General features: G+C 37.3%; 3 protein-coding genes and 2 non-coding genes across 22 annotated transcripts in view; 3 read left to right on the forward strand and 2 right to left on the reverse strand.

Annotated features, from left to right (window-relative positions):
• Positions 1 to 14,631, reverse strand: part of LOC111478575 — a 17,842-nt gene extending 3,211 nt beyond the window's left edge. For 4 of the 6 annotated variants that reach the window (XR_002717500.1, XM_023122920.1, XM_023122919.1 and 1 more), the window contains exons 1-7: positions 14,558 to 14,631; positions 5,606 to 5,630; positions 4,394 to 4,625; positions 3,583 to 3,747; positions 3,217 to 3,283; positions 1,633 to 2,157; positions 536 to 873 (exon numbers count right to left, since the gene is read on the reverse strand). Coding sequence is in view for 5 of the 6 variants with exons in the window: in XM_023122920.1 (XP_022978688.1) it covers positions 536 to 873; positions 1,633 to 2,157; positions 3,217 to 3,283; positions 3,583 to 3,747; positions 4,394 to 4,561 (1,263 nt within the window). In the remaining variant the exon portion in view is untranslated. The other 2 variants (XM_023122923.1, XM_023122921.1) reach the window with 2 other exon arrangements.
• Positions 1 to 24,664, forward strand: part of LOC111478603 (60S ribosomal protein L32-1-like) — a 29,945-nt gene extending 5,281 nt beyond the window's left edge. The window contains exons 4-8 of one of the 8 annotated variants that reach the window (XR_002717501.1): positions 8,641 to 8,649; positions 22,546 to 22,586; positions 22,786 to 22,897; positions 24,076 to 24,257; positions 24,379 to 24,664. Coding sequence is in view for 2 of the 8 variants with exons in the window: in XM_023122968.1 (XP_022978736.1) it covers positions 22,808 to 22,897; positions 24,076 to 24,257; positions 24,379 to 24,508 (402 nt within the window). In the remaining 6 variants the exon portion in view is untranslated. Of the gene's footprint in view, positions 1 to 1,645; positions 1,653 to 8,640; positions 8,650 to 9,390; positions 9,395 to 22,539; positions 22,587 to 22,785; positions 22,898 to 24,075; positions 24,258 to 24,378 lie in introns of those variants that run through there. The other 7 variants (XR_002717503.1, XR_002717504.1, XM_023122968.1 and 4 more) reach the window with 7 other exon arrangements.
• On the forward strand, positions 6,341 to 6,476 carry LOC111478902. Its single transcript, XR_002717568.1, has one exon. It is a non-coding gene; the product is annotated as a small nucleolar RNA Z247 (small nucleolar RNA).
• Positions 10,673 to 10,808, forward strand: LOC111478903. Its single transcript, XR_002717569.1, has one exon. It is a non-coding gene; the product is annotated as a small nucleolar RNA Z247 (small nucleolar RNA).
• Positions 15,505 to 21,223, reverse strand: LOC111478558 (protein MEI2-like 5). 6 transcript variants are annotated; one of them, XM_023122880.1, is made up of 13 exons: positions 20,939 to 21,223; positions 19,926 to 19,975; positions 19,702 to 19,842; positions 19,131 to 19,600; positions 18,792 to 18,950; positions 18,577 to 18,693; positions 18,318 to 18,469; positions 18,034 to 18,122; positions 17,018 to 17,927; positions 16,826 to 16,910; positions 16,640 to 16,708; positions 16,345 to 16,524; positions 15,505 to 16,097 (listed from the first exon to the last, which is right to left on the reverse strand). In XM_023122880.1, the coding sequence occupies exons 2-13, from the start codon at positions 19,957 to 19,959 to the stop codon at positions 15,984 to 15,986; spliced, it is 2,520 nt and encodes an 839-aa protein (XP_022978648.1). In that variant the 5' UTR covers positions 19,960 to 19,975; positions 20,939 to 21,223; the 3' UTR covers positions 15,505 to 15,983. The 6 variants fall into 6 exon arrangements, with proteins under 6 accessions (XP_022978648.1, XP_022978649.1, XP_022978647.1 ...); XM_023122881.1 differs by having other exon boundaries at positions 19,926 to 19,978; XM_023122879.1 differs by having other exon boundaries at positions 19,926 to 20,011.
• Positions 24,665 to 25,735: the final 1,071 nt, after the last annotated feature.

The raw sequence follows: 25,735 nt of genomic DNA on the forward strand, positions 1-25,735 counted from the left end.
ACACTAGATCACAGTTTTTTGCAAACCGACTAACAGGAGAAAATAAAGGATTTTTTCTTGAGCCATCATCCAATCTAAGTAACGATAGATGCTTCTGGTTAAAATGAAAGCTAATATGAAGATATGACTTATGACTTATGAAGAATGCTACTCATCCCTTCTTTTTAAGTATTATCTCCAAATAAACATTATAACTACAAATTCCCAAAAACATGACATCAATCTTTTGCTCATGCTCAAGATAGAAATATTTGACAAAAAGAAAAAATGTTTGAATCTTCACTCCACATGTTGAACTCAAAAGTAACAATAAGAATCTTCAACGATATAATAGAAATAGCTGTTGTTTAACCTAACCCATCTCTCCATTCCACCATTTGAAAGTCACATTAACATAAGCATATTAATCTACTACCTAACCTCATAGTATATGTTCTTTATATAGCTAAAAAATGTAGACCATGAGAAAAGAGAGAGAAAGAATGCAGGGTCCAACTAAATGGAAGTTCATAAAAAACTAGGCCAAGGGCTGTACCTGTGGATAATTATCTACAATGACAACTTTTGCTAGATCGATGCCTAAAACTGTCAAATCCTTGGTGTAACATCCTTCTAAAAAAATGCATGATTCACGATAAAGTCGACGTGAGATAATACAATTATCCGGGTCCAGTTTGTTGAGGACTTGTTCTGCATAAATACTTTGACTGGCTGTAAAGATAACAACTTCAAACATCTCTGCAACACGATCCAGAAATATTTGAAGATATGGCCTCTGCTTAACATATACAATGTGCTCTTTCATGTTTAAGCAAACAGTAAAGCAGAAGTCTGCATCATCCTGCGGTTCCAAAGTAGAGTGAACTAGGGTTTCTGCAAATATACAAGACAACTACATTACATTCCAGATAGCAGATAAAATAAAGATTTAAAGGGAACTAGTCACCACAAAACATATTGGAAATCTGAGCAAAACTCAAACAAACTATTAAATGGCTCCACTTGAAAGAAATCTCAAGTTCATATTGATTTAGATATGTTAAATGCTAGCTAATAATCTGATTAACAAAGTCGTCCACCTATACAATTCACTCCTGCAAGGCCGAAATTAATAGGAAGCTGAGATAGTAGTCAGTTAGCTGTCAACTACTAGTTGAGTCATAAAGGGTTGTTAGTCGGTTGAGGCCATTATATTTGGTGGGGGAAGGACTATCCATAGATTGCAAGCACAGTATAGAGATAAGAAGAAGGGAAAAATATTACGGAGAGATAGAAAGAACAAGTGTCTCAAATTCCTGAATTGGCAATCGTCAAATTTTGACAGAAAAAATGTACTCATGTCTTTTTATGACAGCATTCATCTAATAAAAATCTCTCACATTTAAACTCCCAAGGAAGTGTGCATTCTAAAGTCTACAGTTTGAAAAAGAGAGAACAACCGATCAGCTACTTCAAAATTTCATAGCCTGTAACCTTTCAATCTACAACCCAAAGTAAAAAAAAAAAGAAAAAAAGAAAAAAAAAAAAGAGAGATATGAAAAGAAATTCCAATCATTCAACACTCGTACCAGTGCAGGTATTTATACATCTCCTAATCCTCAAAAAGACAAATATCGAATATAAATCTCTTACCATCCAAATCAAGTACAAGGGTCACGGCCTTTCTTTTCTGATCTTCATTGGGCAATATACTGGGCTGAAAGTTTGATATCACTTCTGAAAGTTCTGGTAAATTTTTTATGAACAACTGGGGATCAAAACACTCTGTCTGATCTGAGTCTGTGCTAACATAGAATTCAAGACTGAAATTATTTCTTTGATCAATTACTCGGTGCAAACCAGAATTACCAAAACCAATGGTTAATTCATCAGAACAGTCAGCATCATCTGAATTGCTGACTTTCACGGTGTCCTCAAGGAAAGGAAGCATCATATACTGATCAGCAACATCAGACAATATAGTTGACTGAGTATATTTGTAGTCATGAAAATAATTGATGTTGCAGAGGTCATCATTACCACTTAAGGGTAAGTTTGCAACTATCATGTCAGAAATAAAAAAATCTGATACATCACATGTCTGATTGTCATGTGAGCTTCTGATATTTTTCCCTTCATCAGTTTCCGTTCCTGGTATATCAGGATCAAGTTTTCTCCCTGCATAACACATAAGCAGATGAACAGATAAGAACTATCATGAGGATTATAGTCTGTGTCAGGAGGTAATTAATTTTTCCATCTTCCAAGTATTTCCTAAATATACAATTGCAAGGACATATGTCAAAGCCGAAGTTCGACAATTAAATGAAAACATGAACTTCAAGGTCACAAGCACAGCAGAATGGTTGATAAAACCTTTCTTTAAGTTGCAAACCAACTTTCAACTCCTCTAATACAGATGCCATTTAAATATTAGAAGTTTCTGAGAACCATGAGAAAATAATATCAGCTAGATCCTACACAAGTTTGGACTGGACGAGAACTCAAGGGACAATAAACAAGAATTGCTAGTGGTATACTTGAAGGGAACGTGCATCTGAAGACAGGAGGATAGAGTCCTAAGTAGACCTAACACAAAATTATAGATCTTAACCTTTGAAAAGATGACCAGATGATATTAGTAGCAAGGGCACTTTAGTTTGGGTGACCTGTGTTCAACTTGTATCGAAGATTCTTATACTTGCATGTCAGAGACATTTAATGCAGTGCCCACATGTTAAAAGCTGTTTTAAATTAAATCAAGCCTGACGTTTGTTGAGCACATGATGTATACTTGTTTAAAACAACAAACATATGCAAAACATTCTTAAATATATCGAAAGTGAAATAAAAAATGTATTAACATAATTCACTTTAAAATTGATTTTCACTCAGATGTCAAATCATTTAGAAAATTGATAAATTGGTTTAGATATAAGCTAAAACAAACTTTAGCATGTGAATCATTGAAATCAAAATGCATAAAAATTATATATATTTTAATAAATGTGTCCGTGTGGTGCCTATCTCCTACATTCATAAAAATTGACATGATCAAATTGATAAATTGGTTTAGATAGAAGCTAAAACAAACTTTAGCATGTCAATCATTGAAATCAAAATTATATATATTTTAATAATGTGTCCGTGTGGTGCCTATCTCCTACATTCTTAAAAATTAACATGTGATCATGTCATCTATATCTCGTGTCAATGTTTGTACTTCTTATGTAGTACCTGCATCGTGTTCAATAATAGGAGAAAAAATTGTCTCTATTTCGGAAGAGTAGGTTAAGGTGCAATCCTGTAAAAATTTCAAATAAAAAAATTGTCATAATAATAATAATAACAACAACAATAATTGTAATTGTAATAGTAATAATAATAACATGATGGTGATGATTTTTTAACAAAGAAAAAACAAAAACCGCCCAACACAAACATAAACTAAAACTACATTTGCCCTTCCCTAAATATAGGACAACAGCCCTCAGATTTCATTCCTATATTATACAAATGCACCACACAAATTGTTTTCGCATTATTATCAAAATATGTATTTGCAGTTGATCCTGTTTTAAAAAAAAAAAAATCACATCATACCATTCCATTCATATCTGCAGCATTGACTGAAAAAGGTTCTTCCCTCTTCAACTCAAAAGCTTCTCCGTGCCTCTTCAACTCAGAAGTTTCTTCATCAATGAATTCTTGGTGATCAATGGCTTCCTGATTTATATTGCTATTAATAGATTCTGTGTTTAGAGAAACGGCATAAGAAACAAATATCAGTACCCACAAAAAAAAAACATGGCAATGCAATTGATATTGTCTGGTAATGGATGAAAAATAGTTTGATTTCTGAGAAATTTTCAACTTTGGGAGGAGGAGAAAATTATGCAAAATGGTAACTTCGTAGAAAAAATTAAAGATTTCAAAGATCTCAAATAGATTTTTATCGTTTTATTGAACAAAAAAGAAAAAGCATAAATCAGTATGAAGGAAAATAACATCATATTTACTTTTGCATAATCGAAATCAAACTATAGGAAATATCAAAGCGGTGCCTTTTCTCCTAAGAAGCTATATTCTTCCATGCGTGCGATTCTTCATTCTAAATATGACAGGAGATTGAGACTGAGATTATTCGATATTTGTTCAAGATGCTTGTGAATTACACCGTTTCTTTTTGTAACTTCAAACTTCCAAGTGATCGAGCATTTTTAAATATTTTATTAGCAGACCAAGGTAGTGAACTTAAATAGATTTAAAAAAAATTAGATTAACGGATTTCTCCCATATGCTAGAGAAAACAACCACAAACTATGAACGTAATCAGCAATATATTTTTTAAAAATAAAACAAGATAACATCTAAGTTAAAAAGAAAGATAGAAAGAAGGTAAAGGTTACCTACCCTCCAGACATTGTGTAATACAGCCATTAAATTCATCTGTCTCTTCGGAAACCCTCGGGAGAAAACAAGCTTTTTTAGAGATGACACTAGATTTCTGACAAACACGAAGACCATGTTTTTCTCTTAAGCAGCTCGAGCTTAACTTGGCCTTCATTTTTATTGATGGCATTTGTCCTGCACTTTTGATGATATGTACCACTACGTTGATTCAAGAACATCAGTGGAAAACACACCTGTAGAGCACAAAAGTCGAGACCATAAGTATCCAAAGACAAAAAAATCTAACGTATCAACGGATGGAGCTGCCATCTGAAATTTGTATGTAGAATGAAACGCTTCCAAAAATAACATGGATGGTTATTCACAGCTCAAGGCTATTCCACACTCAACCCAGAGCACCACAAACATCAAAGGGTGTAGCAACCAGTAAATATTTAATTAGAAAAATGTCAATAATGCATAAACTTGTTGTGGCATGGTACGAAAGCATCGTGAGAAAGTGACAACTATGTTAGTAGATAGGGCGACTCATCCCCAAGAGAAAACTCGACCATCACGGAGAAGAAACTAAATATTCTAACCTCAAGCCAAAACCTTAAGGTGTAAGAAATCTCTTCTCATGGTGTAGAATTTATGCAACAATGAAATACCCCCCCCCCAAAAAAAATGATAATCTAATAATCAACAAATAAACGAACAACACTGTGAAGGAAATCAAGACACACTACAAAAACTTTATTATTCAACGTAGAAACACAAACATATAATTACTCCCCGGGAGAGAAGTAAAACAGTACCAGCAGTAAAAACGTGTTCGATTAGTCAAAATCTTCCAAGCTCGAATAACCGTAAACCCGCGCAGATTCCGGGACGCAGTATCGGTAAAATTGAAGAATGAAATGAAGGCGGGAAAGAAACAGAAAAATCTCGAAGTGAACCTCTCAGCAATTAAAGTCAACCAAAGCAAGCTCGGGGAAGAGTCTTAGTGGGTAAGAGGAAAAGAACTCAAAAACGAGCTTGAAACTAAGCCGTGTGAAATCAAGCCCTAGAGAGGTCCAGATAAGTTGAATTCATACTCCTTCAACCATTACAGAGAGAGAGAAACAGAGAATAAACAGAGGAAATTCACCGAACATAATTACGAAATTGAAGTGAAGCAGAGAGGACAATCAATCGGAGAAGGAGTAAAAGAGCGAGAAGAAAATCCGAATACCTGGTGAAGCAACAGAGTCCTCCTCCTTGTTAGAATTGGTCAATCCATTAGAATAGCTTGAAGTTAGTCATGCCATAAGAATAGGCTTACTTCGTTAGTTTCCTATGAAATCGGATCTATTAGTTAATCTTTTGCCAATATAAATAGAATATGTCCTCAATAGTGTGAGGCACAGTTTTGCATAAACTTGATATGGTATCAGAGCTCAAATAAGATCCACGAGATCCATAGCCTCTGCTGTTAAACATGTCAATCCCAATCAACACAATGTCTTCTCCGTCGATCAGTCAGGTGATTAGTGTTAAGCTTACACAAGAAAATTATCTACTGTGGTCTACCCAAATCCTTCCCTACTTGCGTAGCCAAAACCTTGTTGGTTTTGTGGATGGATCCATGCCTGCACCAAGCCAGACGATCGCCGTTGAACCAAGTGAAGAAACAGGGAATCGCAAAATTATCATCAACCCTGAGTTCACAGTCTGGTACCCCCAGGACCAGCTGGTACTCAGCCTCATCAACTCATCAGTCACTGAGGAGGTTCTCAGCACGATGGTTGGAATCACCACTGCACGAGAAGCCTGGATTACGCTGGAGCGACAATTTGCTTCCACATCTCGAGCAAGAGCAATGCAGATCCGTATGGAACTCTCTACTATCCAGAAAAAGGACATGACAATTGCTGACTACTTTCGTAAAGTAAAACATCTTGGTGATACACTTGCTGCCATTGGCAAGCGAATAGAGGATGAAGAACTCATCGCCTACATGCTGCAAGGACTTGGTCCAGATTATGATCCTCTAGTCACAAGCATTACAACCAGAACAGATGTATACACTGTCAGCGACGTGTATGCTCACATGCTGAGCTATGAGATGCGGCACTTGCGTAAGGGTACATTTGAGCAACTTTCATCTGCTAACAATGTCAATAGGATATCCATTCGTGGAGGTGCCAATGGAGGTCGAGGTAGTCGCGGTCGTAGTCGTCAGTTAAATAGTGGTCATGGACAATCAAGGCGTACTGTGAACAATCCTGGACGTCAACCATCAAAGACACAAAGCAGCTCAGGCATTGTCTGTCAGATTTGTGGTAAGCCCAATCACGATGCTTTGCAATGCTGGCACAGATTTGATCAGGCATATCAAGCCGAAAATAATCTCAAACAAGCAGCTTTGGCAACAAGTGGATACACTAGTGACACAAACTGGTATGTTGACACTGGAGCCACAGATCATATCACCAATGACCTAGAGAGGCTTACCACCAGAGAACGCTACACTGGCACCGACCAAATTCAGGTTGCAAATGGCGCAGGTTTGTCTATCTCTCATATTGGGAATTCATTAATTTCTGGTTCATCTCTTGTTCTGAAACATATCCTATATGCTCCTAAAATCAATAAGCACCTAATTTCAGTACAAAGACTAGCATCTGATAATAATGCTGTTGTAGAATTTCACCCAAACTATTTTTTGGTTAAGGACCGAGTCACGAAGAAACTCCTGCTCCACGGTAGATGTAAGAATGGCCTATACGTTCTACCGCATAATTTCAGTCAAGCCTTGCTGACAGCCAAACTTTCGAAAGAACAATGGCACAGAAGGCTAGGGCACCCTGCATCTCCAATTACCATTAGAATTCTACAAGATAATAATTTAGCTATAGATACTAATATTCCCTCTTCCTCAATTTGTAATGCTTGTCAATTAGGGAAAGCACATCAATTGCCATTTGGTTCTTCTCAGCATGTATCTACAGCACCCCTTCAATTAATTCACACTGATGTATGGGGTCCATCCATTGCGTCAGTAAATAATTCCAAATATTATGTTTCCTTTGTTGATGATTTTAGTCGTTATGTTTGGATTTACTTTCTGAGATGCAAATCTGATGTTGAGTCTGTGTTCCTTCAATTTCAAAAACATGTTGAAACTATGCTAAATACCAAAATTCGCTCCGTCCAATCAGATTGGGGGGGTGAATACCATCGGTTACACAATTATTTCAAATCCACAGGCATTGAACATCATATCTCCTGTCCTCACACACACCAGCAGAATGGGTTAGTCGAAAGAAAACACAGACACATTGTAGAAACTGGCCTTGCTTTACTCGCTCAAGCCAACATGCCTCTATCCTACTGGGATGAAGCTTTCAACACAGCTTGCTTTCTTATAAATAGAATGCCCAGCCGAACCATACAACAAGACACACCACTTCATAAATTGTTTGGTAAAAGTCCAGACTACTCCATGCTTAGGGTGTTTGGCTGTGCTTGCTGGCCTAATTTAAGGCCTTACAACAACAAGAAACTGAGTTTCAGAACTACTAGATGTATATTCTTGGGTTATAGTTCTTCTCATAAGGGATATAAATGCTTAAATAGAAGTACAGGACGTATTTACATCTCTAGAGACGTGGTTTTCGATGAAAATATTTTTCCTTTTGAAGAATCTAAGCCACCAAACAAAACCACAAATCCACATCATCCTGTTCTACTTCCAGCCTTAGCCAAACTTGCTAGTTTTTACACTGAAAATGCTCTTACAGATATTGAACCAGTTGTTAGTAATTCCCATATGAATGATGGTCAAACTGATAATATTGCTAGTGACAACTTGTCTGGTGTCAGCTTATCTTCTGCAGATAATACAAGAAGTTCAGAGGAAATTGCAGAATATGAAGCTGAGAGCAGTTCGATCAATGCTCAAAACCAAACTCATGAACATGTGTCTGATCAACCAACTGAAGCAGCTAGTCAACATCCAATGCGAACAAGGTTGAGAAATAACATTGTACAAGCTAAACAATTCACTGATGGAACTATCAGATATTCAGAAACCTCAAGAAAATTCGCAAGCGCTGTAACTATCACAACTCCGATCATAGAGACTGCTACTGAACCTCGAAACCTGCAGGAAGCCATGCAACATCCAGGATGGAGAGGAGCAATGAATGATGAGCTCTCAGCGCTAAAACGAAATGCCACTTGGGATCTAGTTCCACCCAAACCTGGAATAAATCTCATTGATAGTAAATGGGTGTATAAAGTGAAAAGAAAAGCAGATGGGTCAGTTGAAAGATTAAAAGCAAGATTAGTTGCCAAAGGATTCAAGCAAAGATTTGGTGTTGATTACACTGATACTTTTAGCCCTGTGATCAAACCGTCAACAATCAGGGTCATTCTTTCGCTAGCAGTAACCAAGGGCTGGAATATGAGACAAGTTGATATCCAAAATGCATTTTTGCATGGAATTCTGAAAGTGGAAGTGTACATGCGACAACCACCAGGATTTCAAGACTCAGCCAAACCAAAGAATTACATATGCAAGCTCAAGAAAGCCCTTTATGGCCTGAAACAAGCCCCAAAAGCTTGGCATTCAAGGTTGACTGGAAAACTTATTGAGTTAGGCTTCAAGGCTTCAGTAGCTGATTCATCTCTTTTTATTCTCAAAAACAGAGAGATAACTATCTATATGCTCATCTATGTTGATGATATAATTATTGTGAGCTCCTCTGATCAAGCAACCGAAAGGTTGATTCAGAAATTGAAAATAGATTTTGCAGTAAAAGATTTGGGTGATCTTGAGTATTTTCTGGGTATTGAAGTCAAGAAAACACGAGATGGTATCATACTGTCACAGAGACGATATGCTTTAGATTTGTTGAAAAGAGTAAACATGGAAAAATGCAAACCTATGTCTACACCAATGGGTTCTGCTGAAAAATTATTCAGAGAACAAGGAATACCCTTATCAGCTGAAGAACAATTCAAATACAGAAGTACAGTGGGAGCACTACAATATTTGACAATGACTAGGCCTGATTTGGCATTTGCTGTCAATAAAGTGTGTCAATATCTTCATACACCTACTGATGCTCATTGGGGTGCTGTGAAGAGAATTCTTCGTTATGTTAAAGGCACACTAGCATTAGGAGTGAAAATTCAGAAATCAACCATGATGTTGTCGGGGTTTTCTGATGCTGATTGGGCTGGTTGTCCCGATGATCGACGTTCAACTAGCGGCTTTGCTGTATTTCTTGGAGCAAATCTAATCTCATGGAGTTCCAGAAAACAGGCTACAGTGTCAAGATCAAGCACCGAAGCAGAATACAAGGCCATTGCGAATCTTACTGCAGAAATGATTTGGATCAAGTCATTACTGAAGGAACTGGGCGTGTATCAATCAAAGGCTCCTCGCCTCTGGTGTGACAACCTCGGAGCTACATATTTAACTTCAAATCCAGTATTTCATGCTAGAACGAAACATATTGAAGTTGATTTTCATTTTGTTCGAGAACAAGTAGCACGTAAAGCAATGGAAGTTCGGTTCATTTCATCAAGTGATCAAGTAGCTGATATCCTGACAAAACCACTGTCTAAAACTCCTTTTACTACACATTGTAACAATCTCAACATGTACAAGACTTGTTGGGATTGAAGGGGACTGTTAGAATTGGTCAATCCATTAGAATAGCTTGAAGTTAGTCATGCCATAAGAATAGGCTTACTTCGTTAGTTTCCTATGAAATCGGATCTATTAGTTAATCTTTTGCCAATATAAATAGAATATGTCCTCAATAGTGTGANCAACACAATGTCTTCTCCGTCGATCAGTCAGGTGATTAGTGTTAAGCTTACACAAGAAAATTATCTACTGTGGTCTACCCAAATCCTTCCCTACTTGCGTAGCCAAAACCTTGTTGGTTTTGTGGATGGATCCATGCCTGCACCAAGCCAGACGATCGCCGTTGAACCAAGTGAAGAAACAGGGAATCGCAAAATTATCATCAACCCTGAGTTCACAGTCTGGTACCCCCAGGACCAGCTGGTACTCAGCCTCATCAACTCATCAGTCACTGAGGAGGTTCTCAGCACGATGGTTGGAATCACCACTGCACGAGAAGCCTGGATTACGCTGGAGCGACAATTTGCTTCCACATCTCGAGCAAGAGCAATGCAGATCCGTATGGAACTCTCTACTATCCAGAAAAAGGACATGACAATTGCTGACTACTTTCGTAAAGTAAAACATCTTGGTGATACACTTGCTGCCATTGGCAAGCGAATAGAGGATGAAGAACTCATCGCCTACATGCTGCAAGGACTTGGTCCAGATTATGATCCTCTAGTCACAAGCATTACAACCAGAACAGATGTATACACTGTCAGCGACGTGTATGCTCACATGCTGAGCTATGAGATGCGGCACTTGCGTAAGGGTACATTTGAGCAACTTTCATCTGCTAACAATGTCAATAGGATATCCATTCGTGGAGGTGCCAATGGAGGTCGAGGTAGTCGCGGTCGTAGTCGTCAGTTAAATAGTGGTCATGGACAATCAAGGCGTACTGTGAACAATCCTGGACGTCAACCATCAAAGACACAAAGCAGCTCAGGCATTGTCTGTCAGATTTGTGGTAAGCCCAATCACGATGCTTTGCAATGCTGGCACAGATTTGATCAGGCATATCAAGCCGAAAATAATCTCAAACAAGCAGCTTTGGCAACAAGTGGATACACTAGTGACACAAACTGGTATGTTGACACTGGAGCCACAGATCATATCACCAATGACCTAGAGAGGCTTACCACCAGAGAACGCTACACTGGCACCGACCAAATTCAGGTTGCAAATGGCGCAGGTTTGTCTATCTCTCATATTGGGAATTCATTAATTTCTGGTTCATCTCTTGTTCTGAAACATATCCTATATGCTCCTAAAATCAATAAGCACCTAATTTCAGTACAAAGACTAGCATCTGATAATAATGCTGTTGTAGAATTTCACCCAAACTATTTTTTGGTTAAGGACCGAGTCACGAAAAAAACTCCTGCTCCACGGTAGATGTAAGAATGGCCTATACGTTCTACCGCATAATTTCAGTCAAGCCTTGCTGACAGCCAAACTTTCGAAAGAACAATGGCACAGAAGGCTAGGGCACCCTGCATCTCCAATTACCATTAGAATTCTACAAGATAATAATTTAGCTATAGATACTAATATTCCCTCTTCCTCAATTTGTAATGCTTGTCAATTAGGGAAAGCACATCAATTGCCATTTGGTTCTTCTCAGCATGTATCTACAGCACCCCTTCAATTAATTCACACTGATGTATGGGGTCCATCCATTGCGTCAGTAAATAATTCCAAATATTATGTTTCCTTTGTTGATGATTTTAGTCGTTATGTTTGGATTTACTTTCTGAGATGCAAATCTGATGTTGAGTCTGTGTTCCTTCAATTTCAAAAACATGTTGAAACTATGCTAAATACCAAAATTCGCTCCGTCCAATCAGATTGGGGGGGTGAATACCATCGGTTACACAATTATTTCAAATCCACAGGCATTGAACATCATATCTCCTGTCCTCACACACACCAGCAGAATGGGTTAGTCGAAAGAAAACACAGACACATTGTAGAAACTGGCCTTGCTTTACTCGCTCAAGCCAACATGCCTCTATCCTACTGGGATGAAGCTTTCAACACAGCTTGCTTTCTTATAAATAGAATGCCCAGCCGAACCATACAACAAGACACACCACTTCATAAATTGTTTGGTAAAAGTCCAGACTACTCCATGCTTAGGGTGTTTGGCTGTGCTTGCTGGCCTAATTTAAGGCCTTACAACAACAAGAAACTGAGTTTCAGAACTACTAGATGTATATTCTTGGGTTATAGTTCTTCTCATAAGGGATATAAATGCTTAAATAGAAGTACAGGACGTATTTACATCTCTAGAGACGTGGTTTTCGATGAAAATATTTTTCCTTTTGAAGAATCTAAGCCACCAAACAAAACCACAAATCCACATCATCCTGTTCTACTTCCAGCCTTAGCCAAACTTGCTAGTTTTTACACTGAAAATGCTCTTACAGATATTGAACCAGTTGTTAGTAATTCCCATATGAATGATGGTCAAACTGATAATATTGCTAGTGACAACTTGTCTGGTGTCAGCTTATCTTCTGCAGATAATACAAGAAGTTCAGAGGAAATTGCAGAATATGAAGCTGAGAGCAGTTCGATCAATGCTCAAAACCAAACTCATGAACATGTGTCTGATCAACCAACTGAAGCAGCTAGTCAACATCCAATGCGAACAAGGTTGAGAAATAACATTGTACAAGCTAAACAATTCACTGATGGAACTATCAGATATTCAGAAACCTCAAGAAAATTCGCAAGCGCTGTAACTATCACAACTCCGATCATAGAGACTGCTACTGAACCTCGAAACCTGCAGGAAGCCATGCAACATCCAAGATGGAGAGAAGCAATGAATGATGAGCTCTCAGCGCTAAAACGAAATGCCACTTGGGATCTAGTTCCACCCAAACCTGGAATAAATCTCATTGATAGTAAATGGGTGTATAAAGTGAAAAGAAAAGCAGATGGGTCAGTTGAAAGATTAAAAGCAAGATTAGTTGCCAAAGGATTCAAGCAAAGATTTGGTGTTGATTACACTGATACTTTTAGCCCTGTGATCAAACCGTCAACAATCAGGGTCATTCTTTCGCTAGCAGTAACCAAGGGCTGGAATATGAGACAAGTTGATATCCAAAATGCATTTTTGCATGGAATTCTGAAAGAGGAAGTGTACATGCGACAACCACCAGGATTTCAAGACTCAGCCAAACCAAAGAATTACATATGCAAGCTCAAGAAAGCCCTTTATGGCCTGAAACAAGCCCCAAAAGCTTGGCATTCAAGGTTGACTGGAAAACTTATTGAGTTAGGCTTCAAGGCTTCAGTAGCTGATTCATCTCTTTTTATTCTCAAAAACAGAGAGATAACTATCTATATGCTCATCTATGTTGATGATATAATTATTGTGAGCTCCTCTGATCAAGCAACCGAAAGGTTGATTCAGAAATTGAAAATAGATTTTGCAGTAAAAGATTTGGGTGATCTTGAGTATTTTCTGGGTATTGAAGTCAAGAAAACACGAGATGGTATCATACTGTCACAGAGACGATATGCTTTAGATTTGTTGAAAAGAGTAAACATGGAAAAATGCAAACCTATGTCTACACCAATGGGTTCTGCTGAAAAATTATTCAGAGAACAAGGAATACCCTTATCAGCTGAAGAACAATTCAAATACAGAAGTACAGTGGGAGCACTACAATATTTGACAATGACTAGGCCTGATTTGGCATTTGCTGTCAATAAAGTGTGTCAATATCTTCATACACCTACTGATGCTCATTGGGGTGCTGTGAAGAGAATTCTTCGTTATGTTAAAGGCACACTAGCATTAGGAGTGAAAATTCAGAAATCAACCATGATGTTGTCGGGGTTTTCTGATGCTGATTGGGCTGGTTGTCCCGATGATCGACGTTCAACTAGCGGCTTTGCTGTATTTCTTGGAGCAAATCTAATCTCATGGAGTTCCAGAAAACAGGCTACAGTGTCAAGATCAAGCACCGAAGCAGAATACAAGGCCATTGCGAATCTTACTGCAGAAATGATTTGGATCAAGTCATTACTGAAGGAACTGGGCGTGTATCAATCAAAGGCTCCTCGCCTCTGGTGTGACAACCTCGGAGCTACATATTTAACTTCAAATCCAGTATTTCATGCTAGAACGAAACATATTGAAGTTGATTTTCATTTTGTTCGAGAACAAGTAGCACGTAAAGCAATGGAAGTTCGGTTCATTTCATCAAGTGATCAAGTAGCTGATATCCTGACAAAACCACTGTCTAAAACTCCTTTTACTACACATTGTAACAATCTCAACATGTACAAGACTTGTTGGGATTGAAGGGGACTGTTAGAATTGGTCAATCCATTAGAATAGCTTGAAGTTAGTCATGCCATAAGAATAGGCTTACTTCGTTAGTTTCCTATGAAATCGGATCTATTAGTTAATCTTTTGCCAATATAAATAGAATATGTCCTCAATAGTGTGAGGCACAGTTTTGCATAAACTTGATACTCCTCCTACTCCTCCCCCTGCTTCTTCTTCTTCCACCCCTCTCTCTCTAAAATGTTATTCAAGGAATGTCAGAGAGAGAGAAAACGTAGAATCTGGGGACTTATAGACGGCTTTAATTAAGGTATTTCTAAAATGACTGGACCTATAGGGTTATGCCACGTGGCTAGTGGAACCAGCTAAGCACACCACGTTGACATGTTCAGCTTCGCGGTGAAGGACCTCGAGCTAGATCATTGTCTATGTCCACGCTTCCCTTCCAGTCTATGCGCATGTCTTTCATTATATATATCTTCTTTTTTTTGGGTTTTTTTTTAATTAAAAATGATCCTAAACAATTAATTAATTATTCCTATTTATCCTCTCACTCTCTCATTGGTCAATAGGTCAATATTTTCCATGGGAAGGAAAAAATCAACCCTTTTTTTTTCTCAAACAAAAAATAAGATAAATGGAATAAAATGTACTAATTAAGCAAAGCCCGATAATTATCTAGCTTATAGTTTGTTTTGGATGATGAAAGTCCTATTGACTAATTTAGAGAATGATCCTGAGTTTATAATAATAATAATAATAAAAAACTCTCTAGTATGCCCAAAGCAAAGCCATGAAAGCTTGTGCTCAAAGTAGACAATATCATAGTCTTTTGGAGAAACCCAAAGCAATGACTTTACCAAAGCAAAGTCATGGACTTCCCAAGTAAAGTCATGGAAGCTTGTGCTCAAAATAGACAATATCATATCATTGTATCATTGTGTTCCATCTTTATTTTCTAATCTCTTACTTATAAACGCTGCCCCAACTCCCAACTTATTTGGAGAATGCAGAATGCATTGAGTCACTGTGTCGATGATCTACTAGTTGAATTGAGTCCCTATGTTGATGATGATCTACTCGTTGATTCAAGATCGAGGTGATTCACTCACTTAGGCCAAGAATCCGAAATCATCAATGGTATAAACACAAGCAATTGAACTTGTATTTAAAAAGCTGAAACAAGTTTTGGGCATAGAAGTTGCAAAGGTCCACCCGCTATACATTTGTGTGGTTCCTCCTCTCAAAGCTTCCCAACCAAAAAACACGATCAACTGTGGTATATACATTGTTTCTCATTTCTCAAACCAACATTTAGGGGGAAGGGAAAAAGAAGCTCCCAAAATGTAGGAGAAATCATGGACTAATTCAGTGCATAAACAACACTGGGCAGAGTCCGAAGACTGTTCGAGTTGCCATTTACGACTCGACATGGAACCAGCCATTCCATCTCCATCCAATCTTCCAACCAAAACACTGCAGAAAGCACATTATAAACAAAATCTCCATATGTTTGTTCTTCCGAATCCAACTGTTCCTGACATATGTACCATTATTTACTCGAGTTAGAAATTCAGCAGCTACAGATCTGGGCAGAGGGCGATGACGCTGCTGCGTTTAGAACTTATCAGGCCCCTCACTAATGCCGTTACTTGGAGGGCTTCCCGACGAATCATTCATCGCCCAGATATTGACACCCAAATGGGAGGATGGCAGATGTTCATGAAGAATCTGCAAAATGAAATGATAATACCATCAAGCACATGCCACAGATGAGTATTATATGTTCCAACCGTGCTTAAAAACCGTCATCAAATTTCGAAGGATGGAACATTATGAACTTTACGTCGAATAGATGGGGCAGACCCAGCTTAGATCAGAATGAACGAGTTCTATCGGATTTATATGTTCCATCGTGTTCACAAATGACCAAGATAAAATTGAGAAAGGCTGAATTAGATATATTTGAACTTTTGACCTGATTTCCAGCCTCAGGCCCCTCTGAGTGAAAAAGAATGGGGCGGCAGCGCTTGTCTTCATTCATTAAGCTTGAGTTTTGGAAATGACTCATGAGAGCCATCTTTCCTTGGATTCGAGCATATGCCAAGGAAGCAACTTTCTCACTATTGAACTTCTCCCATCTCTTTCCATCAAAAGCCTATACAGACAAACTCAAATACATATTATGCTGCAGACCCGAATTGAACAAATTTAATTTCGAAACGGTTCTAAAATATCACGCCAAGTAGTAAAAAAAATGATGATAATAAAACCTCATAAAAGGATATTATGTGTTGAGGAGATAGCATATTGATGAAAGCATAGCCGACGTTGCATTTATTCTGCACAGTTCGAACGAAAATGCCAATCGGTTGCATTTGTGACAAGTAAAATGGATAAAAAGAACAAGTTTTTGTTTTAGTTCAATCCCAACATTCAAAAGGTTAGTTCAAAGTTACCTTAAAATCAATTGGCAAATAGAGAAAATCATAAGTACCCTTATGATGTTCATCAATGGCAGCTAATAACATTTTTGACGTGTACCTGTGGGGAGAGAATGATTTGAACATATTTACAACAAGCAAAAATGGAAAGGAAAAAGGAAAAATAAGCAAAACAAAGGGCAGGGTGAAGAACTAATCGTATCTTACTTATTCGGAATGTTTTTTATCATCAAGGTTGTTCGAGTGTCTTCCCCACCCTTAATTTTATCCAAGTCAAGCTGAAACTGCTTCTTACTGTCAATCTGATTTCCGTTATTCTCAATCCATCGGCTTCTGCCACGCTCATTCAAACCATCCAGGCTGTTTGGTAGCAGTCCCAAGTATGGAACACTACCTGATAACATTGAGTTCAGCATGGATGAAGACATCATTTGAAAAGTCGAAGGGTGAATTTCAGACATGTTTCTCGGTGTGGTGATGGTGGGGTTTACAGGAGCATGTGAACTAAAGCTTAAACCTCTGAATGCCACAGGACCCATTAACGAAGTATCTGGTGACTGGGGGAAATACCCAAAGTGCCTCTCCGACGGGACACCAGATGGAGCAGATCCGACATGATGCGAAAGAGCAGTGGGAGTTGAGCTGAAGAAAGAAGTTTGTCGGCCGGGAAACGGAAATGTATGACCATTTCCATTGGATAAGAACTGAAGGTTTGTGTACGATCTTGACCAAGCAGAAGAACTAGAGGACTCTGTGTATGAATTCTGACTTCCACAAAAAGTTTGTGGACCAGATAATGCTTCCACACATGATCCACTTGATGTGGGAGGTCTGAAGGAGGGCATAGTCTCGTTATAGGGCCTTGATTTTGGTTCGGGAAATGAAAGGGATGGTTGAAAGGCATGCAATGGATTTATATACAATGGATGCTGGTCCTTGCCAATAGGAGGAACCTTCACATTACTTCTTGTTACTTTAGGAAGAACTGAAGCTAATCCAGGCAAATGGTTGCCGCCTGTTGGGCTTATGGATGTAAAACCCGGAAAGTTGCTGATACTTCCCATGGAACTAGGTTTAATCGAACCGTTGAACGACATCCATTTACCTGTCACAGATGCTAAGATAGTGGTTGGAGATGGAGAATTGTGAGGTAAATAAAAAATATAAATACATGACCGAAATAGGCGTGTGAGTGATGACAGAAACGTTTAACGGTATCCTACCTGGGGGAGAATTGATAACCGGTGAACCTTGATGGCGGAAACTCCAGAAATCATCTTGTTCAAGTTCTTGATTTAGTTGCAACATCAAGCTGGAGGGATCACAATGACGTATAATAACGAGTTCAACAAGAATAAAAAAAAAAAATGTATTGATATTAAGTATGAATTAGACACAAACATTTATCAATTCAATTTCAACCAAATAGAGAATATGCTGATAAATCTATGCAAGAATATATTAGAAGGAGAAGAAAACATAAAAATTTATAGTCTCAAATACACACCTTCGACGAGCTCCGCCAGGGCGACTTGGCTCTAGCTTTATGCGTTTGCCAACAATGTCGCTTCTATTTAATGCCTTCAGTGCTGCTTCAGCAGCTCTAACATCATAATACTCAATAAACTTATGGTGTCTCTTGTGTGGAGTTTCCCTTATCTGTTTTTGAAACGAATAGCACATCGCCGAATGTCATTAATCATAAATCAAGAGAACTTGGAATCAACTGACAATAGAAATATAAGAAGGGTTGGTAAAACAATCACCTCCTTGACCTCCCCATAGACCCCAAAAATTTGATGAAGATCTTCATTGGGAATTGAGGGATCTAAATTAAAGGCTACCAAGGTTCCTTGATTTATATCCTTCTCAGATGGATTATTCTGTTGTACAGTGAAAGAAATCATAGAAATGAAACCAATACTCAAAAACCAAACGAAAGTTGAGATAAACTATGAACGATTGAATATCGGCTCAGCACCTTGGGAATTGAGAAGTGAATGTCGAGTTTTCTCCGCCGCAGTGGTTTGTTTTGCAATGCACGCATAGCAGTTCGAGCAGCACGAATGTCATAATAAGATATCATCACAAAGCCCCTATGTTTACACGCAGTATACAAAGTCCTAATATCGCCATATTGCTGCAAGCCAGAAGGGAAAGTAGCATATCAGTATATCCTAACTTTCTCCAGAGATTAATTATCATTTATGTATAGATTTTAAAATTGGTACAAGGCATATGTTTCCATTCAATTGTCTTCACAAATAAAACGGATATATTAACACATGATTTTAAATAAGATTTACACAAAATGCATCACCTCAAAGAGAGCTCTCAATTCCAAATCTTCGACATTGCTATTAATGTTCCGCACAAACAACGTTCTTGAAGGATGCTCTCCATAAGGATGTTCTCCAGCAACCGTTCCATTACCATTTGAAAAGGTATAAGGAGGCACCACACTTCCAACTGCACCATCACCTAAGCCTAGCCTTGAAGAACCAATGCTTGCATTTTGTTGAGCATCTGTTTCCAACTCCATGCCACCTCCACTACTGAAAAGATCATATTCTTCCAAGTCTTCAAGAGAGCTAGGCAAGCCATTCAGATCTAAATCATCCAATATACCAGCTAGAAGCTCCTCCTCATCATCAGGAAGCAAGCTGCCAATTGCATGAGTTTCGATGTCTTCAAGCACATCATCTCCCTCCGGACCTGGGTTGAGATTCTTAAAGTGAGACGCGATGTCATCAACAGATTGAATAGTAACTCCTTTGTCGGTCATGTTCACTGCGTGTCACGATAAAGAACGAAAGGATCTCAGTTAACATTACATAGGATGGTGAATATAAGATGAAGAATATCAGACAGTTGGCATTGGCAGAACTTACGCTTCCCATGTGGAAGAACCGGCAATGAGCTTGAGAATAGTGTAGTAACGCTGGAAACATCGAAAGCATCAGCTTTGTGGAAATTACCCCATGCATTTTCCTTTTCTTTCGGCTTAGCCATGGGTGGACTACAAGAATGACCTACCATACATAATAAAGAAACAATTACTACATTCCTTTAACCATTATTTTAAAGAAATGGTGGTTGTGGTTTTGAAAGTAACCTGAAAATGAGTGATGTGAACGCTGCTTCTGCATCGCTTTCTGATCTTCTCTACTTGATATGCAATAAAAAGAATATTCCGGTGTACTTTTGTCAAGTGAAGAAAAAAAAAGTCATCAACGAGTTTCCAGCCAAGAACGGAAAACTATTCGCGGTCATGATCGAGAGCCAATATCCAATGCAGGGAAATTTTTGTAATCCACAATCAATCACAATCGATGTCAATAGCTTAACACTTAACTAAACTGAAGGTCCTTCTATCCATCTTAAAATTTAACAGGCAGACAAGGATCAGGGACATTAAGAAGTATACTATACATTCAATCTTTTAAAGTAATATATTCTTAATATACTTCCGCACATGTGGGCTCAGCTGCTAATATGTTTACAAAACTCAACCAGTGAACTATTAATATCAAAATGTCATTGCAAAGATACAAACACAATACTTGGAATCTTCAAATCGTTGTTAAACTCAAAAGTAGTATAAATTTAATCCCACATGGCTGGATCAAAACATCAGACAAAATAAGGAAAGAAAAAACATTAAAACCGTTATCCTTTTTATTGTTTGGTTTTTTTGTGAAGGTGCAACTGATACGACCAAAACAGAACGAATCACATGCCCGATTAACCCAAAAAGGAAACAAAGGGCAAAACCACTCCACAGAAGGGAAAAATATAAAGAGAATTGAACAAGTCAAGCCAAACGATCTTCCCTTAAACATTGTATTGCATTTCAGAAAAATCAAACCCCACATGGAAACAAAAACAAAAAATGAATCTTTGTGAACCAAATCACTCAAACTTGCATGTAATCAAACGAACTGGGAGATTCAAGATAAGCTCCAATGGAACACAGAGACAGAGATAGATAAGTAACAGGCAAGATGGAGACAAACAGAAAAACACCCCCAAAAAAGTAGTCGATAAAACAAAACACAAACTCCTCAAAATCAAGCTCAAAGCAATGAAACTCAAAAAACCACACAAGGAAAATCTGCAAAAACTCACTCCAACTAGTATCCCTTCAAAACGACGATGATCAAAGAGAGAAACGGCGGTACTAAAATGCCACGGCACACAGTTTTCGTTGTTGCTATCGAGAGCTGCAGAGCAATACTTGTGGTGGAACTGAAATTGGGCGTTTACTGAAATAGAAAGAGGGAATTAAAAGAGGGGAAAAGGAGACGAGAAAGAAGTGAAAAATCAATGAGGGGAAGATGGAGGGAAGAGGAAGAAGAAGAAGAGAGTTATGGGCTGCAAAAAAATGGTGGTGGGCGTGGAAATGGGGACTCAATTGTAATTAAATTAATTTTTGTGGCTAAAATTATATTTTTATATACTTAACTTCGGAACCTACCATAAATACTTGAAAATTTTGGATTATCCTCTTTTCTTTTTCTATAAAAATAAATAAATAAAGGAAAATATATATATTTTAAGTGATCGAGTCGTAATTATCCACTTCTTATCGGATTTGACTGTTTGACTTTAATTGCTCATCTTTTTATATTTATTTATTTATTTATTTTCTTGTTACGGATATGTGATGTAATATATGAGGAAGGCCACGTTTTACTCGTTGAGCGTTGGAGAAGTTGGGAGTTATTCCTAATTTGTCCCCACCTTATTTATTATTTCAAATTTTTTTTTTTGTTAAAATTTATATTTTAGTCTTAATTGATTACTATTTTTTTTTTAACTTGCGATGGTTTTGTTTAATTCTTTTTAATTCTTTTTAAATTAATAAATAAAATGATGATGTGGCATCAAATACAGTTTAATTATAATAAGATGTGTTTTAATTTATTAAAATCAAATATCTTTCCATGAATAAAGCTAAATTTAAACCATAAATTATAGTATATTATCTTATAATAATTTTGCTAACGATTCACCATGTGCATCTAAGTAAGAAAGCAATACTAAATTTAATTTTTAAGATTAACCACTAAAATAAATAGACATCTTATGACACGTTGTTTTTTTTATATGCACTCTTTCGTCTTAGAAAATATATATATATTAAAGTTTATAATCTCAATAGGAAAAGTTAAATTAACAATTTAATTGAGCTTTTCGTCGAATTACATTTCAAGCATAAATAAATGTCATAAGTTCAACCTTCAATTTAAAAATGCATCGTAATTTTTATTATCTAATAGATTTTTATTTGAAAGTTATAAAATGGGATTATTACGCAATTTTAATAAATTATAAAATATATGTGCGATATAACAAAATTGAAAGAAGAACAATTTTTTTTTTTTTTTTTTTTNTTTTTTTTTGTTAAAAATTGTGAGGTTTGCAACAAATAATTGCAATCCAATCAAATTTGTAAAACTTGATATTATTTAAGTTTTCAAATATATATATTTTTTTTGTATATATTTTCTTAAAAAATTAGAAGGTGAATTTATATAGAGAACAGAAATGTAACTAAACTAAATATAGAATATGAAATTGAAAGTTTTATCGAGTAAAAATTGAATTCTCAAAAAAGAAAAAAAAAGAAAAAAGAAAAAAGAAAACCCGTAAACTTTGACCCACGAAAACCCTAACGCCGGAGCCACTCTTACCTCTTATATGAATATAAACCTGAAGGGTTGAGGTTCGAGTTCGGCGGGTCTTGGAAAGCAAACTCCGATTCCGATTGCCGGTATATCTCTTTCTCTCTATTCGTATCTTCTGTTCGTATAACTTCTAGCTTTCACGCTCTAATATTGCAACATAAAGTAGTTTATTTCAAGTCAAATGCGATTTTAGGCTGTAGGCGATTCAAACATTCTGTTGTTATTTTGTTGAGTCAACATTCTTTCAATCAGTCATTTTGGAGCTGAGAAATCTGCTTGGTTTAGAGTTTATAGGAATTAAGAAGATATGGCGGTGCCGTTGCTGACGAAGAAGATCGTTAAGAAGCGGGTTAAGCAGTTCAAAAGGCCCCAGAGTGACCGCAAGATCTCTGTCAAAGTATGTATATGAACTATTGTTAGTTTTCCTCTGCATAACTAGAATTTCTGCTTGCTAGTGATTTTGCATTCAACTATGTGTATATGCATACGAGAATTGTGTTTCGCTCTGCTCACTGGTGATGATGGAGACTTTTTAATTCTCATTGAATCTGTACAATTTTCCATCTCGATCTTTAAGTTGCTCTGTTGATTATTCGGTGCTAACAGTCCATTTATCTCATCATCGCTCCAGTCTTATTTGCATTGCTTGATACAATTAATGTTTAGCATTATGTATCGTTTTACTTCGAAAGTTGTATAAATTATTCAAAACCACGATAGTTTTCCCTCGTTTTCAGTTTTCTCATTGTTCCACCTCTTTGACTGCTATCGCATAATGAAATGTTGTTCAACCTAACTACTTTTAAAATTTTATAACAAGAGTATGCTACGGCAATGAATCAGTATTGGTGCAACAAGTTCTTTGGCTTTTGAATGATAAGGTCGATATCATGCACTAAGAATCAGTATGATTTTTAGTGTAGCAATATCCTGCTTAGATGTTTTTTCTCAATTGACACTAGTTTTTATTGTTTAGTCGAAAGTCCATGTTAGGCATCTGAAAGTTTCAAAAAAACAAAGAAATTTGTTGCATTTTTCAGTAAACGCTAGTTGCATTGCAATTACATATTGAAGTTCAATTCAATTCTCTAACAATGGCTCTCTCCACCAGTATCAGCAGTGTTTTTTTCTTTAATATAAATTTTTGTGGAGTTATTTGTCCGTGATAGCTGGTTTCTTTATCCAGCATTTTGTTTGAAGTGCAAAGATTGCTACCCTGTATAGAGTTTCATTACTCTCTTCTGAATGCTTTTAAAATCCTTGTCTTGTTTTCTTATGGGCTTTCTGTCCCTGCAACCTTGCTTATAATTCTACTGCTATCACTTGCGCATGATTTAACCATAAGTTGAGTGGTGATGTGACATGTTGTGTTGTCCTTATTCGTAAACTATACCCAATTATCTTTAATACTTTGTTTGTTTTGTATCCTGTATCCTTGTATCTTACACCTGCTTGATGCATCTGTGTATTTTGTGATCCATCTTATGTATTAGCTTAATGTGAAGTCAAACATGTGCATAAATTTTTTTACCTCCTTTAAATTTACCAAGTGATTGCTCAAATGTACGGTGACAGACAAACTGGCGTAGACCAAAGGGTATTGATTCTCGTGTTCGACGGAAGTTCAAAGGATGCACTTTGATGCCAAACATTGGTTATGGTACTGACAAGAAGACCCGTCATTATCTTCCTAATGGATTCAAGAAGTTCGTTGTGCACAACGTGAAGGAGCTTGAACTGTTGATGATGCACAATAGGCAAGCACTGATCTCTTCACATTTCATTTGAATTATGTCCTTACTCCTGAACTTGATGATTTACTAGATTTAGAAAGATGTATTGCATGGCTGATTCATTTTTCTAATTCAATTATTTCAGGACTTACTGTGCTGAGATTGCACATGATGTGTCCACAAGAAAGAGGAAGGAGATTGTGGAGAGAGCTGCCCAGCTCGATGTAGTTGTCACCAACAAGCTTGCTAGGTTGCGCAGCCAGGAGGATGAATGAGCCTAGATTCTCTTTTTGTTTCATTAGTGCTGTCTTTTTAATACCGTTCCATGAATTTGACATCGCCTCAGAATTGGCTTGCTGAATTTCTATTCTGTTGGATGTCTTTTTATTCGACTGTGATTTCTAATTCCATTTGTCATTTTTGGTTATTCATCTGTGGGTTTTTCCTTCTTATTGATTGCTTTCAAGATTTTGTGAGTTTCCACCTCGGTTTGAGAGAGATATTCTTTATAAGGGTGTACGAGTCAAGATAGATATTCTAGAGGTGAGCTTGGCCTGAGCTCAAGCGGTTAGAGAGGTGTTGATTCTAAAATGTTCTCGAACAATTGCTTTTGGTGCAAGTTATTTAATCTTCTTTGTGCTTTTAAATGGTACAATTAAAGTGAAATTCAATTGTCATCTTTCATTTCCAATTCATGAATTTCTGTCGATTCACATTCCTGGAATGTTCTCAGGTTTCCTGGTCCCTCAATTCTCTGATTCTCAAGAGTACAATCCCCATGTTTTCCTTGGCCCACTTAAGCTCATCTACGTAAGATGACGACTCATTTTCAGTACAATTATCATTAAACAGAAAAGAAATGCCGTGATGAAATGAACGTTCAACCAAATGTGCATTTAATTCCACTAGTTGAACTAAAATTTCAGGAATTTGAGTTTTCCCGAGGGACGAATCCTCCCCCTGATTTTCATCACTCTTCATGCTTTCCAGTTCGTCGATCAGTTTGTCCACTCTTTGAGACGAATTCAGAAGCAGGTCCCTCACCTTCTCAAGAAAATCAAAGTTATCCTGCAATTCGAATCTCGCTTTCTGTGCGTCTTTCAACATCGGAAATGTATGATCAATGATTTCATAGAATTTCAACAAAATTTCCTCCAGTTCTTCAAGAAGTTCCGGTGCTGAATCAAATCGACCATTCGAATCTCCATGCAGATCATTTTGATCTTTCCTCAATTTATCGGCCGCGTTCACGGATTCACGAACTGACTCCAGGAACCGAAGGATAAGATTTTCGTCTTCCTTGATAGTATATCCAGAATGAGATGCATCTTCATGGAGAGCTTCCTGGTTTTCTTCTTTAATTCTATTCTTGAATCCGCCATCGCTTTCTTTGTCAGCAAGGCCTTGATGACCATTCAAATATCGATCCAGATCTTTCTGTTCTTTCTTGCATTTAGAAGCCTCGTTCACGGATTTACAAAGTGAATCGTTCAACCGAAGGA

This window comes from Cucurbita maxima, unplaced genomic scaffold (assembly GCF_002738345.1).
Source record: "Cucurbita maxima cultivar Rimu unplaced genomic scaffold, Cmax_1.0 Cma_Scf00004, whole genome shotgun sequence".
NCBI lineage: Eukaryota > Viridiplantae > Streptophyta > Magnoliopsida > Cucurbitales > Cucurbitaceae > Cucurbita > Cucurbita maxima.

Bases quoted from the DNA above. Each gene is read 5' to 3' on its own strand.
- LOC111478558 (XM_023122880.1), bottom strand. From the start codon at position 19,959: ATGCAGAAGCAGCGTTCACATCACTCATTTTCAG. The intron at 17,928-18,033 runs GTAGGATACCGT...CCACTATCTTAG, and splicing joins GGTTATCAATTCTCCCCCAG to CATCTGTGACAGGTAAATGG. The intron at 16,911-17,017 runs GTAAGATACGAT...CTCTCCCCACAG, and splicing joins ATAAAAAACATTCCGAATAA to GTACACGTCAAAAATGTTAT.